The 22,495-nt window shown below is 47.6% G+C and overlaps 1 protein-coding gene and 1 long non-coding RNA gene across 4 annotated transcripts; both read left to right on the top strand.

The window, feature by feature from the left end:
* Window positions 1–931: 931 nt before the first annotated feature.
* Window positions 932–11,781, top strand: SPP2 (secreted phosphoprotein 2). 3 transcript variants are annotated; one of them, XM_038142713.1, is made up of 7 exons: window positions 932–1,092; window positions 1,188–1,312; window positions 2,164–2,286; window positions 3,374–3,484; window positions 5,216–5,270; window positions 5,773–5,883; window positions 11,507–11,781. In XM_038142713.1, exons 1-6 carry the CDS (start codon window positions 1,044–1,046, stop codon window positions 5,871–5,873), a joined length of 564 nt encoding a protein of 187 aa, XP_037998641.1. In that variant the 5' UTR covers window positions 932–1,043; the 3' UTR covers window positions 5,874–5,883; window positions 11,507–11,781. The 3 variants fall into 3 exon arrangements, with proteins under 3 accessions (XP_037998641.1, XP_037998640.1, XP_037998642.1); XM_038142712.1 differs by having other exon boundaries at window positions 11,510–11,781; XM_038142714.1 differs by lacking the exon at window positions 11,507–11,781 and adding an exon at window positions 9,328–9,437.
* A 5,360-nt stretch (window positions 11,782–17,141) lies between these two features.
* Window positions 17,142–22,293, top strand: LOC119703226. The gene is made up of 3 exons (XR_005257594.1): window positions 17,142–17,648; window positions 17,762–18,275; window positions 22,053–22,293. It is a non-coding gene; the product is annotated as an uncharacterized LOC119703226 (long non-coding RNA).
* Window positions 22,294–22,495: the final 202 nt, after the last annotated feature.

Here is a 22,495-nt window from a genome sequence, read left to right on the forward strand (position 1 = left end):
TTTGGGAAGTTCTTAAGATGGCCCCATGCCACAGAATTCAAGAGCTGCAGTTTGAAGGACAATGGAGGAACTTTGTTCATATGGAAGAATATTTTTATATTTTCACTATTTTCACCATTTTATAAATATATTTTAAATTTATATTTATTTATATTTCAAAATTCAAAATTTAAAATTTATATTTTAAATTTTAAAAATTTTAGAATTGTTGCATTTAAAATTTTAAAAATATTTATTTATATTTTTATAAAGATATTTTATTTTTATTTTATAAAAATATTTAATCTTTTCACTATTCTTACATATTTTCACTCATTTTCACTCATTTTCACCCATACTCACTTCAGAATGGACATGGTCACACCCACCTCTGCCTGGTGAACAGGCAGCAGCAGGTGAGTTTGTTTGAAGGCCACAGTTTCCAACATGACTTCCAAAATCCTGTTAACTTTTGGGCTGAAACTGCGTGTCCCAGTGCAGTTTCTGATTGCAGTTTCACATTGCAGATCTGCAATGTGCCTGGTGTCAAGGAAGCTTCTCATGTGTGCTTTGGTCTGCAGGGTGATGGTGGCTGTTCCTCGTGGGTGAATTCCCCTCTGGTGCTGGGGAGTCCTCAGGGAATGCCAGCCTGGAAGTGCTTCCAGGTGCTGCCAAGACATGAAGGTCCTGGGTCCACTTCTAAGGACAGAGTTGACTCACCCCATGGAAAACTAATGGCTAAAGGAGAACAAAATAACTAGATCCTAGTAGCCTTTGGCTACAAACATATCAGGAATTCAGTGCTCCCCAGAGGGGAATTCAGCCCTGGGAAAAAGGCACTGCAGCCCATCGATTATCAGAGAATCACTGCTAAATGGAGAAGAGTTGACAGCAAATATTTACTCTTGGATCAATTCCGTTTAAAGTGCAATGTTTGGAGTGGAGCTTGGATGTGGGGAGGTCAGGCGTAGGATCAAGGCTGCCTTTATATAAAGACTGAGGGATATGCACTGGGAAGCCTTGCTTGGAAAGGAAAAATACTGGAGGATTTTGGAAGACACACTATGAGGATCATAATCTTTCTCCTCACATTGAGCATTTTCTCATGTTCAGGTAAGTTGGAGCCTCATCCCCCTTTTTAGGGTGGTTTTGGGGGGAAAAGTATAATCCTCCAATGGACTTCTGATGGAACTGTGCCTCCCTCTCAGGGTTCCCAGTGTATGACTATGACCTCCCTGTCACAGAAGAGGCTCTCAATGCTTCCATTGCACGGATCAATTCCCAGTCATGGAGCAGAAACCTGTATGGTGTTGTCAGTAGCCGAGTCATGGGAGTAAGTACGCAGACAACAGAGATCCTTTACCTGAAATGTGCTTTCCTGGGATGGAGAACTCTTTTCCCCCAGTCCTGGAAACCCAGATTAAGTTGGAGTTAGCTGATGCTGCTTAAAAGAGGGTGGGTTTGGGCCATTATCTGAAGTTCCAGCACCAGGAACCTAAATGTCTTTTGTATGTAAATTTGTAATTAAAATACTTTAGGAATTCAGATTTTTCATGCCTAAAGCAGAAGTCCTTGAGGGTTGTCTTGTAGGATTTTGTTGAAAAGTGATGTTTTTAAATACCTCCGGCAAACTGCTTTGCTTTGGGCATCAAGCAGCCTGGTTCATCTGAAGCTCTTCACTGGTTAAATGGCCCCACAATTCAGGATTCTTTCTCTGATCTTTATTTATGTCATCTGTCTCTACGCACCAACTCTGGCTTAAATCTGCTAGAGTCTAAGTGCCGGCAAGAAACCTCTATCTGTTGTAATTTGTGGTGTTCAGAGTTATACTGGATACGGCCCAAGTTAAAGAGTTAAAACGACTCAATTGAAAGTTATAACGTCCATGCTCCCGAGCACCCTCAGAACCTTTCTTTTCCTGTAAGTGGCCTGTATCAAGTCTCTGCAAGAATGAATGTCAAGATGACATATGGATTTATACAATTTGGATTAAAACACCCAAGCGTTTGAAAGTAGTGGGTATTTGGTTTTTGTTGAGGGTTTTTTTTGGGGGGGGGCATTGCTTTTTTAATTTTCTTTCTAAGTCTTCCATCTTGAGCTAAAGCATTGTCTGGACTATGAGAAAAAGGAAAAGAACAACCGAGAAGGACTAATGCTGTGTTGCGTTGACCCTGCTGTCCCCAGGCGGACACGTGGGACAGCGACACTTACGGGTTAGATCTGCGCTTCAGCATCCGCGAGACCGTGTGCCCCAAAGCTTCGGGGAGAGACCCCTCTACCTGTGACTTCAGAACTGGCCCTTTCGTGGTAGGTGCCCCTGCTGGGATTGGGAGCCCTCCCCTCCCCGCAGGATCCTCTCAGGAGGGGTTGCAGTGCTGCTGGTGCTGAGAAGTGAGGAGTGGCTGGCTGCTTTTGATACGGCCTGCAGCACGGAGTGGGTGTTGGGTGGGAAGGACCAGCGGTGGGAAACTCTTCTGCCTGCTCAGTGGGGAGGGCAGGGAGCTGAAAAGAGGATTTGTGTCTGCGAGCAGCGTGTAGTGAAGGTATGTGTGCTTTTGGGGCCAAATCCTAGAAGGAATGGCTTGTTCTCTAAGTTGAGAGGGCAGAGGGGCTGATGTTTCCCTTGCTTTTACCTGTCTGGACACCACATGAAGGTTTACCTTCCGTGTCGTGCAGATCCCCCCCTGTGCTCACAGTGCTGATCTCTTTCGGATTTCTCACTCTCAGCCTGAAATAAAAAGGCTCTTGACACAACTCTTGCTCTCCTCTGAGTCTTAAATCACCAGCTTTGGTGGAAATACATTGAGTCTGTGCACAGACTTGGGACTTCTCTGTGCACAGTTACTTGGGCCAAGTCACCTCTCTGCTCTGGAGCTAAGATGCTCATGAGTGTGTGTAGATGGCACCACACGGAACTGTTGGTTAATGCTTTGCTATTTTTCTTTAAAAACTCAAAAGTTGGCTGCTGCAGTGTTACCCCTGTATCCTAAACTGACACCATACCCCTCTTCTTCCTGGGGCAATATGGTGGTGCAGGGATGTGTTTTCCAAACTTGAGCGCAGGTTTTGCTGCAGATTTTTGTCCAATGGCAGAGACAACATCTTTAAGGGTAGTTTAACTTCCAGAGCTGGAGCTGCTGTTGGCATAGCCCCCTGCACTGTCCTTCTCTATGTGCTGAGCTGTGAAAAGGATGTGGAGGTTTCCTCCAACCCCAAGCAAGCTCAGAGGTTTGTACAACAAACACATAGCTGGGGAGCCAGAACATGTCATTGTGTAATTGTTCTCTTACTCGTGGAATTTGTTTTTGAAATCCTTCTGCAGGTTCCCACCAGCACTGAGGGTTTGTATTGCATGTTTGCTCTGTGAGATTGGCTCTGTTTTGTTCTGTTACAGCCCACTGCTTCCTGCAGGAGCGTTGTGGAAGTCTCCGGGGGGCTGATTGCCAACATCACCGTGCGGTGCCATCGCAGCACATTCAGCTCTGAATCCATGAGCAGTGAGGAGGTAAGGAAGGGGAAAACCCATTTTTGCTGCCTGGAGGAGTGAAAATTCTGCTTACCCTCTTTTAAAGAGAAGTCCAGGTGTCTGTGTGTGCTCCTGTTGCGGGAGGAAGTTCGGATCAGGAAAGTGGCTGTAGTTTGAAATCCAGCTGTCAGCTGTGGCACTTTCCATCAGCTGAGGACTCTGGCCTTGCCTGGGGAAGAGTGTGACACTCTGTGGCAGTCTGGCACATCTATCACCTCCAGCACTTCCTTCATTGCCTATGGGACTGGAGAACAGTGACTGGCATTTCTTGGACACACACAAATCCCTGTGGCTCTGGCTCTGTTGCCAAACCCAGCTCCCAGCTGAGCACGTCATCACAGCACAGCACAGCCCAAGGACATTTGGTCTGCTGAGATCTTTGTTCCCTTTTTGAGCTCTTTTTTGGTTTTAAAGGGTGTTATTCAATGCTGACCTAACCTGGGAATTTCTACTGACAGTTTCCAAACTGTGCCAGTGTCCACTTTATCCATGAACTGACTCTTGGATGTGTGTGTCTGCGCTGAGAACACAGCTCTACAGTGGGTGTTGTGCTTGAGGGAACACAATTTAACAAGCAAGGACATGGAGAGCTTTTATTTTTGGAAAATTCGGGGAGCTAAATGAAGAATTTGAATTGTAGAATCACAGAATGGTTTGGGTTGGAAGGGACCTTAAAGTCCATCCAGTTCCACCCCCTACTGTGGGCAGGTACGCCTCCCACTATCCCAGGTTGCTCCAAGCCCTGCTCAGCCTGCCCTGGATCACTTCCAGAGATCCAGGGACAGCCACAGCTTCTCTGGACACCCTGTGCCTGGGCCTGCCCACCCTCCCAGGGATGGATTTCTCCCCAATATCTCATCTCACCCTGCTCTCCTTCAGCTTAAGGCCAGTCTTCCTTGTCCAGTCATGACAAGCCCTTGTGAGAAGTCCCTCTCCAGCCGCTGTGTGAGCAAATGGGATTCTTCGTTACTTTTCCTTGGCTTGAATTGCCAGATTAGCTCTTCATTTCTTCTTTCTTTTTTTTTTTTTTTTTTTCCCTCAAAATCTCCATTCCGAGCTGGCTAGCGAGTGCACCCCAGGAAGCCTGGCTCTGCAGAGCAGAAAGACTGCATGTGGAGCACTGGAATGTGTAACACAGCCTGGGATGTTCCGTCAGTCCTCTGTGGGTTGACATAACCATTGTTTAACAGGGCACTCAGCACAAACACTTGCTTTTACAAGCAGACATCTTCCCCCAAGTCTTCCTTAACCATCACTTAAAATTCAGTGCTGTTGCCATATTCCTGCTGGGGAATATATTTCCTGCAATGTTAATAAGGAATAAATGCCAAAGGGAATTACTGCACTTGAAAAGTAAAGCGTTTCCCTCTGCAGAGGGCTGCAGCAAGTGCACTGCAGCTCTTGCTGTGGGGCTGTTAACTCTGCTCAGGGCATCTCAGCTTGGCTGAGGTAGTGTTGGTGCACCCGTGGTGGTATTTGGATGGGAGAAGGAATTGTGATTGACTGAGGCTGGCATCACAGAACATCCTGAGTTTGATGGGATCATGGAGTCCAACCCCTGGACTGCAGGAGCGCCAGCAGTAATCCTGTTACCAGCGAAATTAAGAATGAGGTTTGGAATTACTTTAGCGACCACCTCGTGCCTGAGGGAATGCAGAGGTGGGGCTTCTTGCCAGGTGAGGTTTTTAAAGAGATGTCTTTGATTTCCAGATGATGCATGTGCCCATAATGACCCCTGACAGGCGGGGCAGCGCTCGCAGGGAAGGTAAGCCAGCTCTGCCATACTGGAATACCCTGACCTGTGTTTTCCTCTTGGAACATCTCAAGGTCATCTGTCTGAGGGAGAAGACAATGTGAAAGATCAGCTGTTTGCTCCAGCTCATGGGCAACTGGTTTTTCCCTTGCAGAGGGGTGTCTAGTTCAGGGTGCATGGAGAGCACTGTCCCGCCAAGCCAGGCCATGCTAGAGGTTCATACATTTTTTGGATTGCCAGATTTGTGCTCTCATAACCAGTACTTGTGTGCAGAATGCAGCGCTGAATATTTTCTATTCTAGAATCACAGAGTGGTTTGGGTTGGAAGGGATCTGAAAGATCATCTCGTTCCACCTGCTGCTATGGGCAGGGACACCTTCCACTACCCCAGGTTGTTCCAAGCCCCATCCAAGCCAGCCCTGGGCACTTGCAAGGATGGGGCAGCCACAGCTTCTCTGGGCAACAACCAACACAAGTCTGAAAGTCTTGTGATGTCTCCGTGTTCTTTTTTTAGATGATGCCTTTGCTCCCGAAGCCTTCCCTTCAAGGGGAAGAGGCAGCAGCCATGGAGACTGGAACAAACCCAGCTACTTCAACCCTGACAAGATGGAATAACCTGGGCTGGGTGAGTGTGGGTTAGGGTTGGGAGAATCAAGGAACCTACAGCTCCAGGAACACTGGGGCTGCAAAAGGCCACCCCTACTTTGCTGCTCCTACACCTTTCTGATCTGCACCACCCATGGTGATGAGGTTTGGGTGAGGGTAGACTTAGGGTTAGGCTTAGGGTTAGCTTTTATGCACCCTGGGTCTGCAGGTTTTGTGGCAGGGTGGGAAGTGAGCGCTCAGGATGGAGGACTTTTAGCTCCTTGGAAGACATCCCAGCTCCAGAGCTCCTAGCTGTGCCTCACTTTTGAGTTGTCCATCCTGTATGCTCCAACACACGCCCGTGTCCTGGGGTACAGCTAGTGTGCAAAGCATGCAGGAAAATCCTTCTGTAAACTCAGAGTTTGAGTTGACTGCAGGCTTCTAGCCTTTTTATCTCCATTTTCCTCGAGACAAGTGTGAAAAACGCCAGCCACTTGTTTTTAAAATTTTAAAAGTTTAATAGTAATAAGATGGTTATAAAAATAGCAATATAGTTAGAGTAATAATAATTTGGACAATTAGGATTAGGACAATATGAGACAATAAAAACTAAGAGTTATGGAGGTCCGGGTACCTTTTTCTGGGCAAAATAAGCCCGAAAAAGGACACATGTTAACAGAAGATTAACCTTAAAAACAATAGCCTGTTGCATATTCATACACCTCATACATGATGCATAACTTCCATTAAAACAAAGGATTCTGTCTGGTCAGTGTCAACTTCTTCCTCTGAATCCTGACGGTGTCTTTAGGGCTGAGCGAGGCAGGAAGAAGTTAGTTTCTTCTGAGAAGAGAGCAATAAATTCCTTTCTTCTCTGAAAGATTGAGGTGTCCTGTGGCTGCTGTCTGGGTGCAAGTACCACATTCCTTTCTCTAAAAAAATACTTTACATAGCATAATTTCTATTTTAACATTATGTTATAACCTGTAGCTCTATTTAACACACTACTTAAGAAAATTAATACAGCATAACTATCTAACATAACACAGGTAATATTAATTTTAATATTTGTGAAAAGCCAATCATAAAATACGCATTTTTCACACAAGGACAGTGAGGGGCTGGAGCATATCCAGAGAAGGGATCTGGAGGAATGGCCGTGCCTTTGTGCCAAACCAAGTGCCCCAGGGTCACACAAACAAAAACTGAAGGGATCTGGGAGAGCCACGGCGGGGAGAAGCACTTGTCTTGGAGAATCCGTGAAGGAGATGTTGGGAAGCCAATTAACGGGACTGCTAATGAAAGGCAGCCGTGATTTATTGCAGCTGGCAGAGCCTGTCCCACACCAAGCACCTTTGCTGACCTGCCTCTGCGGCTCTGTGTGGGAGCAGCTCTAATTGCTGCTGATGCTTTACCTGCCGTCTCAAGGCCTTAATCTAAAGGGAAGTGGTTCGAAAGAGTTTTAGCAACACGGAATGAGCTCATTCCTTGGCATGCTAAACGGGTTTAAAGTAGTTGGGAAGAGGAAATTACTTAGTGCTCCGTCTTTGTGATTAAAAAGGCTTGGAGCGCTCGGGTACATATCATTAGCGGGTCTCTGTCCCTGTGGAGTGCCAGAACTGAGTGCCCCCTGCATGTGGAGCTCAGCTCCAGCCTGCTGCGTTGGAAACGAGACAGTTTTAGGCGGAATTTAGCACCGGTGACTCACCAAAAGCTAACACATGTTACTCATAAGCATATCCGTGGTAAACCTCGATGCGCTGGAGGAGACAAGCCTCCTGCTCTCCTGGAAAGGAGATATCAAAGGAAAACCCAGGCACTCTGCTGTGTTTGTAAGAATTATTTCATTAAATCCATATGCTATTTTAGTTTTTCCCCGAGCCAGTAAAGCCGATAGAATAGGCCTTTTTAATCACTGCCTGCCTTCTTAACAGGCATCTCTAACTTTTCTTTGCCGTCGGGCAGTGCTAGGTATCTTTAATTCTCTGGCTCTCGAGAAGAGGAGAGCTATCCCCTTTCAGCAGCACTCAGAAATGCTATGTGTTCTTGTGCCTAACTTCTAACAAATCTCCAAACCAAAAGCAAGATGTAAAACATTCCTGAAAACAGAACGTGAAGCAAGCGGGGAGAAATTTATGGTCCTTGAAACCCAGAGCAGTTTGAAATTTAATACTTTCTGCTTGCTTTTAAAAATTGGCTGCAAGTGTCATTTATGGAGCTGTATTTCATGCAAGTGTCAGCTATGGAGCTGTTTTTTCCAATGAGTTTCCTGGTTTTTGGACATGTCAGAGGCAGATACATCATTGGATTTAAAGGGAATATCAGCTCTACCCCCAAAGCCCCTTGTTTCTCTTGCTTTTATCAATTTGACTTATTAGTTGCAAAGTCTGGAGAGGAATCTTCCTGATTTTGCTGGTATCCAGAATCAGAGGATTTCATTTGAAGCCAAAAATTAAACAGATTTTATGCCTCTGAGGCCAGGAAAAGTTGTTCCCTGCTGTTTTCCCTGGGTTTTGGCATATGTGTGATCCTGGCTGGCATTATTACAAGCCATGCAGGGTTTGGTGGGGGCATGGGGAATGAGTGCTGAGTTCTGAAATGGCAGTAGGCTCGACTGGCTTAGCTTAGCTGAGAAGATTTTGGGGGAGGCTGGGGAAATAGCAATTTAATAATAGAAGACTTTCATCTCTTACTGAAAGAACCTGGTGCTGACAGGCAAAGCTAGACAAGTCCAGGTAAGAAATGAAACGTGGTTTCTTTTTTTTTTTTTCTTTTACACACCAGAATGGGTAACTGACTGCTGCAAAAATTGCTCAGGCAAGTGGCTGACAGTTTTTCATGCTGGATTTTACATTTCTGAGCTAGGCCCTCTTATCTTTTTGGCTTCAGGAATTATTTCAGGAGAATTCTGTGCCTGACTTTGTGCAAGAAGCTAGTCTAAATGAACTCACTGGTGCTTTGTAGCTCTTTTTACTTATTAGAATGTGCTAAATATTCAGGGGGGGAAAAAATCAGTGCCATTGTTATATAAAGAACATTTTCAAGTCTGCAGTCTTCAGACCCACCAGTCTGCTGGTGCCTGCAGGAATTAGAAATTGAATATGAAAAACCCCATCAATGATTAATGAGCTTACTTCAGTGACAAGTCCTAATCAGATTTTCTGGATTTATTTCCTCGTCCATCTCCAAACTGGGGAGATTGTGAAATTCCAGTGGCATGCTCTGGGGCCAGTCTTTCCCATAAATAGTTCAGGCACACAGGGAGTGACAGGATGGGGAGAAAAAGCTGCTGTACAAGAGCTGATCACCTGTTAACAACCTGAGCTGCACAGAGCTGGAATCTGCTTGATGCTGCTCTGAATTGCCAAGAGGAGCCTAAAAATGGCTCAAAGTTGCCGACCACCTTAATCCCCAGGGAGCAAAAGGGCCCTGATGCTTATGCTGTTCCAAAATCACCTGCCTAAGGCAGCTTTTTCTTGTGCAGACCCGCGAATTGTATCTGGAGTCTCCCCAGCAATGCTTCATGTCCTTGAACAGGAAAATCAAGAAGCAAGTTCCTGCCTTTGCAAAATACAAGTAGATGGTGAATGCTGATTGTGTCTTACTCGTTAATCACACAAGGAAAGTGGGTTTTTTAACAGGAAATCAGCTTCCTTCAGCATCCAGCCAAGGGGCTGTGATTTCCTCCTCAAGTTTTCTGTATTTCCCCTTACAATTGCTCCCTGACTGAGGACTCTGTCACCTGGCACAGCTTGCTGCTGGCAGGAGGGGGGTGGTGGCAGTCCTGAGGAGCTGATTAGCAGCACTGCACGTGCAGAAGTGGCATCCTTAAATATCAGAGTGGTTTTGTTTTTTTTTTAATGGAAGAGTATCAGGCAGCATTGGGCCTCTTCTCATCCCTAAGAAATCCAGGATCTGACCTTCAGAGTGAAACGGGTGCTTGTTTATCTGTCTCCTGGAAATACAATAGCAGAGCAGGGTTCACAGCTCTCCTGGCGTGTGGAAAACTGAGCTTTAATTCCCCAGTGCCCTCATTAGGGAGCTGCTTGATTTTAGTTGCGGTTTTATATCCTCATGTCTTTGTTTTTGCCTCTCCCGTTCACCCACCCACTTTCTACAGTCCTCATAAAGCAGCTTATTGCTTTCTGTGGGGGAAAAAAAAAAAAAAGAAAAAAAAGAAAAAAAAAGGAGAGTGAAGCAGCAGAGGGAAGGAAAATCCCTGCAGGATGGGATCTGTTGCAGGGTGTGTGAGCTCCGTGTCGGATGAGCTTTGGGAGCAGTTTGGTGCTTGGGGAAATGTCAGGCTGCTGTTTCATCTCTCCTGCCACGGAGCCTGGCTGTGGTGGCCGAGTCCTTGGTGTCACCTGGCAGCTGTGATGTGCTGTGGCAGGGGACAGCATGCTTTCATCTGTTCAGAGGCAAAGGGCCGGGAGGGAAACAGAGCCAGGCAGGACCTTTCCTGCTGCTGGGGTCAGAGCGTGGCAGGGCTGGGGCAGAGGTGTTGGAGCAGAGAGGGAATCGCTGTGACAGCCTCCTGGTGCTGTGAGCAGCAGCAATTTTTGTCTTGCTCTTTGTCCCCCCCTCTCTTCTCGATCTGTTTTGAAGGATTAGACCCACAGCTGCACGGAGGAAATTGCTCCTGCTTAGGGAGGGCACGGGGCTTGGGTGATCCCTTACACTTCACAAGCCCCTTTGTCTAATTCCAGGAGGAAACCAACAGGACTTCTTTCCCTGGAAGAATGGAAAGGGCTCTCCACGGCCCTCAACCTATTGCTCAGTGCTGGGTTTTAGAAATGAGCTCGTCAAAGGATCACAGAGCTGGGAAGGCCCTCTCAGAGCAGGGCTGTGTAGCTGAGGCTGGAATACCATGGGATAGAGATCCCTCTTTGGGCTACGCACAGGAACCCTCTTGGGGGAAGACTTTCTCCTTAAACTCAGCTGGAATTTCCCGTGCTCCCTCTGGCTCCTGTTTCTTCTGTAGTCCCTTGGTCCCCAGCAATGATTGCAGTGGCTGCTCCTGGCATCCCCCATCTCCAGGGCTGGAGGCCTGGGCCTGGGCCCGGCTCCAGGCAGGATTCAGTGGCTCCTGGACAAGCTGTTCTTAGAGAGTCACTATATTTAATCCCTTCCACATGTGTGGACTCTCCTTTCTCGCCCGAATCCACCTCTAAAATTTTACTAACAAAATTGTCTTACAGAAAAATTTCAGGTTGCCATGGTGACCAACTTGCTGAAGACACAGTGTAGGCTACAGGGTGCTGTCACACGTTCCCCTGGAGAAGCACATCTCCCATTTCTTCTGAATACTGTACTCTTGATTCAGATCCATTTCAGAGCAGACCATACATCAGCTTCTAGCCTCAACCATCTCTGCTTTTGACACCTGACAATACGTGTTGGTTTGTGTCCCATGGGTCGTATTTCACTGTCGTTAATGTTTCTAACAGTCTGCTTCTTTTTATTCTTTTTTTTTTTACCCTAATTAGCCATTGCCACGACATTTGTGCACATATGAAATGTTTTGCTTGTGCAGGTTTCTTTTTGCAGATTCCACAGGGTGGAAAGCAAATGAATAAGCAACTTGTTGAAGCTGAATACACTTTTCCCATGGATGGTTCTGAGACAATTTCTCAGACATTTCTCCTTCCTCTCTGTTTTTAAAGTAGATTGGAGAATGAGAAGAGTCAAGATTCAAAGATCCAGCATGGGAAGAAAGAACCTGATGCCTTGGCCTTTCCTTTTTGGTGAAAAAACCGTTCTTCCGTGGAGTGGGAGTCTTTCCCCAAACTCATTTTCTGCTCATGAGATGCTAAATACACCCTCATCCATCCATAGCCCTTCTGATGTGTTAGGTATCCCTGGGAGAACTCGCATTCAACTGTGTCCAGGACATTTCCACCATCCCATAATGATGATATTAAAACCTCATTATTCCATTTGTTTGTTCTGCGTTGCTCTCTGCTTGCTTGTAATTTTCTGTGATGCTCCCGGCTAATTATTGATTATTCAAACGAGTACACCCACACTTCATTCCTCTCTCTCCGACTGCAGCAGTTGCAGACAGAGAAGCCTCACTACAAATCCAGGGGCTGGAGTTGAAGCCCACCAGGAATTTGGCTTTAATGGGTTCTTGGTCGCTAATGTGCAGAGCTGGGGGCTGCCAATGACGGTGATTGTCAGGCACGAATGGCTTTTGGAAGAAGGCCGTGTTAGAGCAGACCTCGGATGTGTTCCTCACCTGGAAAAGGTCTCAGCAGTCTCATGCCCTCCTCTCCCGGGAAACGGAAGGTTGCTGTGCAGCTGCGAGGTTCTTGTTGGGGTTTCTTTTTAAGGCTTTATCAGTCAAAATCAACTTATTTTTCTCTCTAAAGCCACTGCCCCACCCAGTTTGACTCTCCCCTATTTTCCCTCCTGATTTTGGCGAGGTAACCTGATTAGTAGGAATTTCCACCTGAAAAGCTTGAGAAGATGCAGTCAGAGCCCTCGATGACCACCGTGGTAGCAGGGAGCAGAGGGTGCTGACAAGGTGCAGAGGTCTAACAGAGGAAGAGATGTTTTCCTTTTCCACGGTTGTTTTGCTTTGCTTGGATGAACAGGACTGGGAATCTTCAAGGCCAGGCTGGATGGAGCTTGGAGCAGCCTGGGATAGTGGGAGGTGTCTGTGCCCATGGCAGGGGGGTAAGTTGAGATGAGCTTTAAGGTCCCTTCCAACCCAAACCAGCCTGGGATTCCATGATTCCTTTGCTCTGAATGCCCAGTGCTGGAGTCCTCCATGATCTGTCTCTCTTCCAAATTTTTGCTGAGCATCTTCATTCCCAATAGGGCTGATTTCACCCATCTGCTGATTATAGCCATGACTCTTCATTGGACAGGAAGGGCCTAGGAGCTTTCTGAAACTCCTGAACTCAAGAGATTGTGGCTGAGGTCTTTTTATACGTGTCTTTCTGGCCCAGGTGAGCAGAAGACCTTCCTGGCCTGTTTCTCTAAGACCTGGCTTTGTTTCCTGGAAGGGATGAGGTGGATTGACACAGGAAACAGCTTCAGCTGGGCGTGTACTCTTCCATGTTTCACTCTGGCTTTTCCCAGTTCCCCAACAGGCAGTTCTCAGGGCCAGGATTTGGATTCAACAATCCTCGTGGGCCCCTCCGACTTCAGGATATTCCATGACTCTGTATTTTGCTAATATGTGATAATTAAATGTGCACTTCTCTACACACACACACCCCCCCCAAAAAAAGGAAAAATGCCCCCGCCCCCCCCCTTTTTTTCCTCTTTTTTTCCCCCCTCCCACCCACCAGCCAAAATGATTGCAGTGTACTTTAAGTTCCTGGCTGCACGCATGCAAATGCCTTCACACCTAGGAGGAGCTGATGTGGCATCTGCTGTGCAGATGTTTATCTGGCAGCAGGGAGCAATATTTCCTTTGTCCACATTACTTTCCTGAGCCTCTCCTGGTCCCAAATTGCTGACTCAAGCACTCGGTGCTCCAACATACCAATGACCCTTGCTAGGGATGCTCCCTTCCAACTCCCCTGGCTGAGACTTGGTCTGTGTAAGAAGACCATGAGTTTTGTTGTTGGATTTTGCTTGGGGAGTGGAGATTTATGCAGCAGCAGGGACAGGGAGGGAGCTTTCCCTGCACCCTTGGAGGCACTATTTGCCCTGGAAGGAATGTGCAGAGTAGAAATTCTCTCCTCTTGCAGATTTTGAGGCTGTTCAGAAACTCTGAGGCAGCAGAAAAGGGACGGGAGACAGCAAAGCCACGGGGGATGAGAGTGGGCCTTGCTGCATACAGGGACTTTGGGGCTGTTTGAGTTTGTTGACATTCCAGAAGGTGAAATATTGTCACCCTTCTGATGCAAAGCAGTTGCAGGATGAGGAAAGAAGTGAGAGTTTGGATTTGTGTAGTGATTTGGGGAATGAACAGGAGCAAATTCAGCTGCCCACACGGGACAGGACACCTGACCCCTGCCCAGACCTCCAGCACTGCAGTCTGTCCCCAGGGAAGGGTGGAAAGTGCTGACTTCCTGCTCTCTGAGAAAAGCAGTAAAACCTGCATCCACGGCAGAATCACTCCTTTCATACTCATTTTCTCTGTTTGGTTTTTTGTACACCCCGACACTTTTTATGCTGACAGTGTCTGGGCAGGAATTCCCATGGTGTGGGATGGATGAAGGACAACACCACGCAGTGATGCTGCAGAAAAACTGGGCTCAGTTCCCTTCTCTTCCTTCAGTCAGCACTTGTGGAATCTGGGCTCCAGGGTGCCGCAGCATCTCATTTGCCAGATCCTCTTTTTGGCATCACGGCACAAATGCTCCGTGATGGACACCCCACCCCTGGAAGTGTTCAAGGCCAGGTTGGACAGTGCTTGGAGTAACCTGGTCTAGTGGAAGGTGCCCTGAGATTGTCTTTAAGGTCCCTTCCAGGCCAGTCTGTGACTCTGTGATCACTGCCAGGCACTGGTGTGGTTTGTGCCACCACGGGACTGGCACTGGTGCGTTGGCAGCCGTACATCAAATTCTGCTTACACGGGCTAGCTGGGAATGGCTGGAGCTGCCAGCAGTAAAGAGGGGCCCAGTCCTACATGGAACTAGCCAAAAAAAGTTCCCAAAGAGCAGAGATGATCAGCTGGATGGAGCCTAGCCCATGTCAGACAGAAGGCTGTTGCTCATCCTGGAGGAATGTGGAGATTTCCGGGCGTACGCTCGGCTGTCAGCAACCTCAGCTCAGGCTGCTCATCCAGCCTGACCCCTGCATGATCTCTCTGAAATGAAGAAGAAGCATAAATTGCCAAACCCATGTCCTGATTCAGAGTGGGGAGCAGGACCTGAGCATTTTCCCACCGGGAGCGTGGGGTTGGAGCAGGTCCAAGTGCGAGTGCGAGTTCAGCACGGACACTTGGGAGGGTCCTGAGGAGCCACAGCTGTGCCGAGGGTGGGGAACTTCCTCTGTGGCACAAAAAAACTAGTGGCTGATCCCAGGGCTGTCAGTGGGTGAGCCTGGCTGGCCGCTCCTGCTCCTGCTTCCCGCTGGTGCTGATGCCCACTAGATGTCAGAGTTGAATAAATGCAAGGGGAGGCAGCAGCTCTGTTCTCAAATGATTCCCCTTTCCCCCCCACTCCTTCTGATTTCTGGCCAGCTGTGTGATAAAATGACCTCTGTGCAAGGAGGGTCGATGTGTTTAAATGGTGAAGAGAACAGGGGACGCAGAGGAGAAATGACTGAGACAAAAAATCCTGGCCAGGTTGGAGTGCTTGTTTTGCCTGTGGCAGCCCAGAGCTTAAATTCTGCTCCAGGCATGAAGATGGTTTTGCTTTTTACTCCGTGGACAGCGGAATTTTCTTTCTCCTGCATGACAGACTTATCCTTTTTGATAAAATGGCATTAAATCAGATTTCCCAGCCACCCCTTGCCTTGGCTGTGCAGTGCCTTTGGCAAGAGGAAAGCTACAGAAATAAATGCTGCTTGTCTCAGAGAGGGCTTGATTTCAGAGTTGAAGTCTTCTACCTGTTCCCAGCTCCCATCTCAGCCCTTATGCAGGAGCTCAGCTCATTCACTGCAGCTGCTTAACTTTAGCAACAGCATCCTAATGCCTCTCAAAGATTAGGTGTGCTAATTAATGCTTCCACAACCAGGAAGAAATCTGCTGCTGTCTGACATTCACAGCTGCCACAGTGTTTGCTCCTTTCAAACCTCCCGCTGGCTTTAAAATCCTGATTTTTTTCCCCCCTGTTTTCTTCCCAGGACAAACTGTTGCCTCTGTCTCATGGCACAGTGGGAATTCTCTGAAGGAAATGGAGTGCCAGTCCTTGGCAATCATCACGTGGTGGAGCCTTCCGAGAGGGTGGTGGTGACGTGTCTGTGGCACTGCTTGTCCCCTGTGACAAACGAGGGGTCTGGGCTGGAAAACCAGCATTAGAAAGTGGAGCTTAAAACATGGGTCTTAACTCTTCCAAGGAAGTAAAGCTCCTGGAAGTTGTCTAGATGTTCGTTTGAGATTAAATCAGGAGGAGATTAGGCTGGGAGAAACGTAGCCCAAGAAGGAAATTGGGATTTTGTGTTGGCCTCCAGAGACCAAACTGGTTTAGGGCATTATTTATCTGTGAGACTTGAAGGAGGAGACCACCAGGAAAACCACAAAGCCTGGCAGGATCCCATGGATTACAGGCCTTGATTAATGAGAGTTTAAAAAGAATCTTATGTGCTTGTGGAGAAGGAATATTTTTTCTGAGCAGAGGGAAGGTGATGCTGCTGGCTGAGCCTCCTGATCTGGAATGAATAATGGAGAGGAAAAAAAACCCCAGCATCCCAAACAGGAGACTGTGGATTTGAAGAGTGAAGGAAACCCCATGATCACATCAAGAAGAGGTCCTGTGCAGAAGAATGGGGGCCAGAAACATTTCAGCCTAGGGCTATGTGCCACATGTGGGTCACTGGGATAGACTTGTTGAAACTTTCAGGTTGGAAAAGACCTTTAAAATCATCAAATCCAACCATTCACCTAAAGATGGGGCAGCAAAACCCCAACAACCTTTTTCTGCCCATGTTTCAAAAGGTCTTTAATTTCCTTTTGTGTTTGAATACTGCAGGTAGTATTCAAAGGGTGAATAGTAGGGGTGAGAAATCTCCATTAGGCAGGCTTGCCAGGGCCTTTGGGAGCAGATAGATTGGATAAAAAAGACAAAAGTCTGGGCTGGTCTCTGATGCAGGGGCTGCTAAGGAATATTTTTATACCTTTCCTGCTTAGTGGAATGGTCTTCCAGGGTATTTTGAAGGGAAGAGGTTCTGACTACAGGTAATGCTAGAACCGATCACAAAAGCCTTTGAGTTGTTTGGTTTTCTAAGCTGGTGTTTTATTAATTGCCAGCTTTTTATCCTCTTGGAGAGAACAGAAAAAAAAACCTCCACTTGTCCATGCAATTTTTTCCAGCTTCTTGAGCTCTTTTAAAGCATTCACAGGTCCTGCTGGTGAATTTTCTAGAACAGGCCCCACACCACCTTTCCTAGCAGAGAGAAAGGGGCTCAAATACGTGAGCTTTATACAACAAGAAAGACACATACCCCCTTTTAAAGGGTTGGAGCAGCGGATCTGTGCATCTGCAATGTGTTCAGTGAACCAAAACACTGCTTTTTGTCCTAAAAGCTTACATGCCAAAAGTTTGAAAATACACCCGTTGAAGTGGAGGTGTCTGAGGAAAGACCAAAAGGGAGGGGCTGGGTGCTCTTTGGAGAGAGTCAAAGATTTCAGTGCACTGAAAGAGGATGGACCCAAAGCCTGGAGCCAAAATAACAGGCCCTGGTTTTCTGCCACGATTGTATGACTGCATCTTTCTTTAAAATGACTGTTCATTATGACTATTTCATCACGAAATGACTCTGTAGTTGCTCTCTGCTGTTGGGCAACAGGGTTGTGTCCTGACACTTCTGCATTTCTCTCAGGCTGAAACAACTCTGCATAAAGTTGCCAGCAATCCAGTTCCCCTAAAAACTCCTATTTTTAAAGAGAACTTACTGCTTATTGGAAGCATTGCCTGATGCCACGGCGAGCAAGAGCAGAGATTCTCAGCGTGGTGCTCGTGCCTGCCTTCGACTGACATTTGCGGTGTCTTTGCTGGAGAAGAGCAGCTCAGCTAGGAGCAGAGGGCTGGAATTCCACAGGGATGTGCTGGGAGGCTGGAGCCTGCCACGGTTTGAATGTGAATGCTGCTGGTGCAGGAGGCTGCCCGTGTTTTGTATTCACAGCCACGCTCTGACACTGCAGGGCTCTTGGACTCGCAGGGGATTCCAGAACCCGGGAACCTGGTTTGTTGGTTTGTTTGGTGGGATCTTTGGAATCTGCCCCTCTGAGCAACCAGAGAAACTGCAAGCTCAGGTCTGGGGTTTAAAACTCTCTCTTTTTCTTTACTTGATGCCAGGGCTGCTCATTTAGGAGTGAGGCTTCTGTGGGACCTGGTGTGAGTGGTTTTCCTTCCGACCCCAAGCATTCCCAGAAGTGCCGCCCTTTGCACAGCCCCGGTGGAAGGAACTGGGCTGGTTTCACCTCGAAGCTCCCAGAGCCACGGGCCAGTTTGCCAAAAGTTTCTCCTGCTTGTGCCTCCCCTTTGCTCCTAGAGAGAAGGAGAAACAGAAGAAGAGATCTGTGTTTACATGGAAGAGGTGCTTTTCAGCTCTCAGCTAAGGGGAGGCATTTCTGCCCATATGTGCGATTTGCCAGGAGTGGGAAATTCACTCCTTAGCAGCCCATGACATATGGCAGAGCTCAGAAAAGGCTCAGCTGAAGGTCTTGTGAGCACTTTGCCTTGTCCTTCCTCGGATGTCTCATCTCTTTCTCCGCAGGGAGAGAAGAGTGATGTGACTGCTGTCCCGAAAACACATCTCCCCAGCGCCTAAATTGTTAAAAATTGTGGCAACAGCTTCGTTCCAGAGCTGGTAAGTGATGTTCTGAATGGCAGAGCCCAGCCTGGGCCAGAGCTCCACGCCAGGTTCCCTTGCACTAATCCCAATTAATGTCACCACAGGCCGTGCTGCTGTGTGGGGGCACAGAGCACAAATGTTCTGCCGTGATCACAGACATGTAGGCACTTGCTAGCACGGAGTGCTGCCCACTTTGAGGTTACTTCCTCTTTTGAGTCCACTTTCAGAGGAGAATTAAACAAGTCAGCCACCATCTGGCTCCAAGACACTGATTTTAGCACGCAACAATCACAAAAGGTCTGTCTTCCCCTTGTTTCTCCCCCCTCATCCTGCTCTTTGCTGATCAGGGACAGCCAGTTCAAGTGTGCAAGGGGAACACGAGCTGGGAACATGAAAGGCAGGAGACAAGGCAGCTCTGAAACTAGGTTAGAGATGAAACGAGCCTGAAATTTGGCAGCCGCAGGCAAGGCTGGGTGGCCCAAGGGAAATGGCTGAAAATGATTGATGAGATAAATGATTAATGAAATAGTGAGATTAGCCCAGCGCGGGGCTGTGTTTCTGTTTGGATCCCAAAGACACAAGCCAAGAGGAGCTGGGTGGGTGTGAGGGATGCAGAGGAGCAAGTGCAAGGGCAGCATCTCCCGGAAGGCAGGGAGATCACTCAAGTCAGCCTCATGTTGGCTTTCTTGCACCCCGTGGGGTCTAAAATATGCCCCCCTGTTTGGAGGGTTGACTCATCATTTGGTACAGGATTTGCCATCTGCACAGCTCTCTCTGTCTGTTCAGGCAGCTCAAATAAAAAGAATTTCATTTGAATCTCATTTTACACGTTGGTTTTTCTCTTACCTTCTCTGCCATCCATTGAACACCTGTCCAGAGCAGTTTGTTGTTTTGTTTTTTTTTTTTGGTGTGTGAGGAATTTTATATCTCCTGGGCTTCCAGAGGCTGTTTATATGAGGCTAGTAGTAACCTTGGGGTGGGAGGTGTGTGTTCAGGTCCCATTCAGCTTTTCCCTGGCAGATATTTCTTTCAGGAAAGCAGGATGTTCAAATAACAGCTAATCTGTCATGATGATAGCTGTGTCAGTGGAGTCTAAATAAGAGATTGATCTGTGTTTACCCCCCCCCCCACCAACTCCTTGGAAGATTTTGGAACCAGGGGAGTGCTTGTGGGAACCGGTTGCATCTGCTGTTAGATTAATAGAGTCAGCCCTTGGAATGATATAACCATGCCCTCGAGGGTTTGGGGATCCTTGCCAGCTCAGAAGACAAATGCATCGCTGTGTGACTCTGTGTGATCCCTGTTGCTCACAGACCCAAATGCTCACAGCACACAGCAGTGCCACACAACCTGTCCATTAGGAGGTGGCTTGGAGAACCTTCCTCTGTGGACCCATCAGATGAACCTTTTTCTTTCCAGAATGCAGACACGGGTGTTGGCTGGTGTGGCCTAACAAGCGGCTATGCCCTCCAAAATAAGACACCAAGATTAGTGTGGGGAATGGTAAAGGTAAAAAGATTTTCAGAAAGCTGTAAAAGCAGGCCTCAGAAATAGAAAGAGCAGAGAAACTTAGAACTAGCTGCAGCTGCAAAGTCTGAAAGCTGAAAAGTTGCAACGGTACAGCAAGCAAAGACATTAAACAATAGCTCGTGGTTTAGGCTTAGCTAAGACAGACCTTAAAACTGCAGGAAAATACACTTAGCAAGATAGCAGAATGTTTTATGCTTAATAATGGTGTATTGTGTACTGTTAATAGAAAGAAGACAAGCAAGCATTGTGTGAAGCAAGTGTATGTATACTTTTAGTAATTGGCTAGAACAATTGTCTGTGAGCTTTAGCAGCGTGCTATTGGCTAGAAAGTTTTTAAAATTATCTCTAACAAAGGAATCTTTGGCTGCTGCTGGCTGTCCGTGAGCTTTGCCATCTTCCCATTGTCTCAACCATGTAATGAGGCTGATGCTGCAAATAAAGCTCAGAGAATGCACCCCAGCAGTCCTGTCCTGTTAGTGAGGAAAAGATAACCACACCAACCCAATTAGAGCAAAAGCTGCACCCAGGAGATGCTGTTTGTCCCAAAGTTTACAGCATCTCCTGGTTATTTAATGCCAGCTGGCTGGAGACTAAGTTTGGATGTGCATGTATCCATGCATGTGTATTTATAGATATAAAAGCTTTTTCAATATCTACGGGGTTTTCTTCTCCCCCTGCACTCCGCAGTTCTTCAGCTGTTGTTGATTAGGAGGATGTTGATGTATAGAAGCCATACAGTACAAAAATGCCATATTTCTTCACCTCTCCCTTTCCCTGGGTGACTGCTTTGAGAATCCTGGAAGCTGAGCTGATATTCTGAGTAGCACCAGTCTGGGCTCTGTTCCTGCTTTTCCTGCTGCTAAATAGAGTCAGGGAGCTGCACAGGGAAAACCAGCTCTGTGTCAAGGTCGTTCATTTCCCCAAGGGCAATAAAGTCCCATGAAACTGATTGTCAGAGGACTAAAAAGCTGGATTTTTCAGCAGTTCTGCATTTAGCCCTGTAATTATGACGGTTACTCGCTAGGCTGGAGGAGAGCTCTGGAATGACTTGGAGAAAGGTTAAGGGGGGGAAAAAATCCAATGTATTCATATGTTTTGGTCATTCTTTGCTCCTTCTTAGCAACATTAAGACCATGTTTTGGGGGAGTGCGTGCTCTCTCAAAGGCTGGGGTGGAGCCCTTGGGCTGAGTGCCTCCACCCTGTAAATGCTGAGGTGGCTTTCAGGCGCTTGGCAGTTCCCTGAGCACAAGGTCATCAGCCAGTGGGTTTGGCTGACCTTCTGCAAGGCCTTGACATCAGGAGATAAGGAGCTCCCAGGAAACCGCAGGAGCCATCCTTTGCCTCACTCCTGCTGACAGCGAGGCTGTTGGGTGGCTCCTCCTGGGACTCCTGGGAGCCATCACCCATCATAATTTGGCTTTGCTACGTGCTTGGGCTCTGTGATGGTTAAATGCCAACGAGGCACAGCAGCTGTGCCTGTTTTTGGCTGAACATCAAGAGGCAGGCATCCAAATGTCAGGTTTTTGGGGTGGTTTTTTTTTTCCTTCCTTTCTATGCCATCTAAATCTTTTTTTAAATGAAGGGATTAAAACAAGAAAGCATAAATGAGATCTCTGTGTGATCGCTGCGTGCTCTCCTTGAGGCTGCAGAGTTGTGTGACCCCAGGAAAACCAGACCTTTCAGACTTTCCTTGGCTGCAAAGGAGTCTCCTGCTGAAATAACCCAAGATTTGCCTCCAGCTGAAGCCTCCAGGACGTGGAACACTACCAAGGGTCCTGTTGGCAAAAGCAGCCCCTAACATTGGATTGCTGCTGAGCTGGATGGGAAGCCTTTGAGCTGAAAGATCTCTAAGATGTGTCATCCTCATGAGATGGAGGAAAAAGAGCTGTACAAGAGCCAGGTGCTCTGGTCTCTTCTGGGATGGGGCTGGTTGAGATTTTGTGCTGCAAAGAATTAATTTTTCTTGTGTTCATAGAAACATAAAACGGCTTGTGTTGAAAAGGATCTTGAAGAGCATCCAGTTCAGGGACACCTTCCACTATCCTGGGTCGCTCCAAGCCCCATCCAGCCTGGCCTGGGATACTCCCAGGGATCCAGTGACAGCCACAGCTTCTCTGGGCACCCTGTGCCAGGGCCTGCTCACCCTCCCAGGGAGGAATTCCTTCCCAATATCAAATCTAAACCTTCTCTGTGTAAGTGTAAAGCCATTCCCCTTGTCCTGGTACTCCAGGCCCTCATAAAAAGTCTCTGTCCTTCTTGCAGGCTCCCTTCAGGCACTGGAAGGCTGCAATTTCATCATCCCAGAGCCTTTTCTTCTCCAGGTGAACACCCCCAGCTCTCCCAGTCTCTCTCCAGAGCAGAGGGCTCCATCCCTCAGATCATCCCTGTGGACTCCCTCCAGCAGCTCCATGTCCTTCCTGTGCTGGCAGCCCCAGAGCTCAGCACTCAGGTGAGGTCTCATCGCTTCCCTGTAAGGCCTTGGGAGCTGAAAAGCCTCAGGAGAAATGTCACAGCCCCATCCCTTGCCCTCAGACTGCTCTGCAACCGTTCCCTGGCTTCGGCAAGGGCACATCTTGCAGGCTCCCTGGGATGCAGGGAATACAGAGGGTAACTCTCAGCTGCTTGCCATGCTCTTTTCCCACCTGTCCTCCTTCCCTTCTGCTGGATGTGACACACCATTCTCGGGGTGTTGGGAATGCTGACAG

This window comes from Motacilla alba, chromosome 7 (assembly GCF_015832195.1).
Source record: "Motacilla alba alba isolate MOTALB_02 chromosome 7, Motacilla_alba_V1.0_pri, whole genome shotgun sequence".
NCBI classification, from domain to species: domain Eukaryota; kingdom Metazoa; phylum Chordata; class Aves; order Passeriformes; family Motacillidae; genus Motacilla; species Motacilla alba.